Source organism: Eurytemora carolleeae, unplaced genomic scaffold (assembly GCF_000591075.1).
Source record: "Eurytemora carolleeae unplaced genomic scaffold, Eaff_2.0 scaffold444, whole genome shotgun sequence".
NCBI classification, from domain to species: Eukaryota; Metazoa; Arthropoda; class Copepoda; order Calanoida; family Temoridae; genus Eurytemora; species Eurytemora carolleeae.
Genome location: NW_019396373.1, coordinates 6,898 through 9,435, shown reverse-complemented (window position 1 = coordinate 9,435; position 2,538 = coordinate 6,898). Strand labels below are relative to the sequence as shown.

The 2,538-nt window shown below is 33.3% G+C and overlaps 1 protein-coding gene across 3 annotated transcripts in view; it reads left to right on the top strand.

Annotated features, from left to right (window-relative positions):
* LOC111701973 (protein phosphatase 1 regulatory subunit 14B) overlaps positions 1-2,538 on the top strand; it is a 57,621-nt gene that overhangs the window by 49,501 nt on the left and 5,582 nt on the right. For all 3 annotated transcript variants that reach the window (XM_023473479.1, XM_023473482.1, XM_023473480.1), the window contains exon 2: positions 1,191-1,343. In XM_023473479.1, the coding sequence (XP_023329247.1) occupies positions 1,191-1,343 (153 nt within the window). The remainder of the gene's footprint in view (positions 1-1,190; positions 1,344-2,538) is intronic.

The following is a 2,538-nucleotide window of genomic DNA, read 5'->3' as shown; positions in this document are numbered from 1 at the left end:
AGAAAAATGTTTTTTTTTTCCCAAAATTTTTTCTTTTTATCCTAGAGAAGAAACGAAAGGATTTAAATAAACGAAGATAAGAAATAACTAAGTTACGATAAACAGAATTGTAATTATTATTAAAAATGAAAACAAGTGCGAATTTAGCATTTTCCCCTTGTATAGAACCTCTTTTTGCCATTTCATTTTAATGCAATTTTATTACACTTTACAATGTTTACAATACAAACTGGTCCATTCCAATTTTTTACCATGTGTTAAATATTATAAAAGAATTTAGCTTCAACTCAACTTTAAATGAATTTTCCCGAATAAGTTTTTTAAAAAAATTTTAGTGTTTGGTTTAATATGCCTGTGGGGGGGGGATATGGTATTGTAAGGGGGTGGGTGGGGTATAAGGAGGAGGAAGGGAAGAGTGAAGTTACTAGACCATATGGTTGAGATGTTAAGACTTCAATTTACGTATAGATTATATATTTACAACACACTTTCAGTCAATACAGTTTTTATATTCATGTGTCTGGTCATTCGTAAGTTATTCATAGAACAAGAAACGACTAAACCAAATGGAATGCAAATAAATGTGTGTTTTTTATCTGGAAGCAGAGAACTGTGATTTTTTGTGTTTTTAAAACGATTTTCAAATTTCAAAAGAAGTAAACAGATGTGACCGTCCTTGTTACCCTGTATTGGTATTGATGTGAGGTTCCTAACGAATTTAATCCCATTCGGTTCAGCCGTTTTGAGTTTACTGGATACTATACCAAGGAACAGACGAGACGAGGCAAATATTGTTTAAACTTGAATAACTATTCCCAAAGTCCTGTCAAGCACATCAATTGTCTACATTTATACACATGCCAATTGGTATTAAATCTAATATAATATCAATTCTGTCTCGTAATAGTACAGTGACAGTGCCACACAATGCCATTAGAAATAAATCAGCTGAGAACTGTACGCGGCATGAATTCCAAATCGTGTCGCGCATTTTCTGCCATTATTAATACTTGCATCCATCATAAAATCTTGTTTCCAGGGGTTAATTAATGAATCATTGAATTATCTAGTTTTGCAAAAAATGGTTTGAAAAACAAGGCTAATTATAACTCGACCATGCAAATGTTGCATTATTTTAACCAGAAAACATGATTTATTATGATAAAGTGTTTGAAACATATATTTTTTAGGCAAGTTCCGGTCTAAGTATGGAGGTTGGACTACCCCCACCCAAGGGGTACGCCCCTGTTGGCGTGGCACCCAAGGCGTATTCAACCCAAGGACAGAAGAATGGATACGCCCCCTCCAGCCGTCCAGCTGATCCAGCCACACCCAACAAAACGGTTAGATTTCATTTTGCAAATCATCTTATTTGATTAACAATATGTTTTATTTCGAGACCTAGTTGAACCATCTTAAAGGAAGGGATTGCGAGACCTAGTTGAACCATCTTAAAGGAAGGGATTGCGAAAAAATGGTGTTGGTAGAAAACCCCTTCAATCATTGGCACTATTTACATCTTGTGGCTCTAATTTATTAAACTTAAATATGTATTTTGATATTTTACTTTTCTTATCAATCGACAATGTGACAACTTGTCCAATTATAATATTTCTCAAATTCTTTCTTGTCCCTTAATCTTATTTACAATATTTATTTCGCGGGGTTTCATTTAAAATCCATTTCAGTCTCTCAGAGCAAGATGATTGACGCAGAATTTTATTAAGCTTTGAATAATACTGTCTCCAGTGTGATCTACAGTGGTGCAACTGGGGGGGGGGGGCGAACCGAGTTTCGACCCCCCTCATTCTGATTAAAATGTGTTTTAATAGATTTAAATTTAAATATTCTTAGACTAGATAAATCGTAAAGAAAAAAAATTGAGTAACAGTGTGTCGATAGAAAAAGCCGGGGTTTTCCCGGCAAATATTTCTAACAATTCAAAGTGATTAAAATTTGGCAATTTTGCAAAATCGGAAGCATGATTTTTTTTCAGCAAATGTTAATTTTGGTATGTTAAAATGAATACAATTTATAAAAAAACTTGCTTGTTGAATCTATGCAAAAGATGGACATAAGCTTGATGGCTAATATTGCAAACGGATCAAACCATGAATTAATTTTTGCATTTGGAGTTTTTTTTTTTCAAAGCACTCTTTACTTGTTTTAAAAATATATAAAGAGTGAGAACCCAGAAACTTTGGATAAGAAGACGATTTTTATAGACTCTATTAATGATTTCATAAACATGAAATGCTACTATAGTAAACGTGTATGTAACGTTGTTACAAATTTGTAACAACGTTAAATACACTTATAGTTCTCACTGTAAACTGTACATCGTACATGCTGATTTTGTGCAACTTACATGCTGATTTTGTACAACGGACATGCTGATTTTGTACAACGTACATGCTGATTTTGTACAACGTACATGCTGATTTTGTACAACGTACATTCTGATTTTGTACAACGTACATGCTGATTTTGTACAACGTACATGCTGATTTTGTACAACGTACATGCTGATTTTGTACA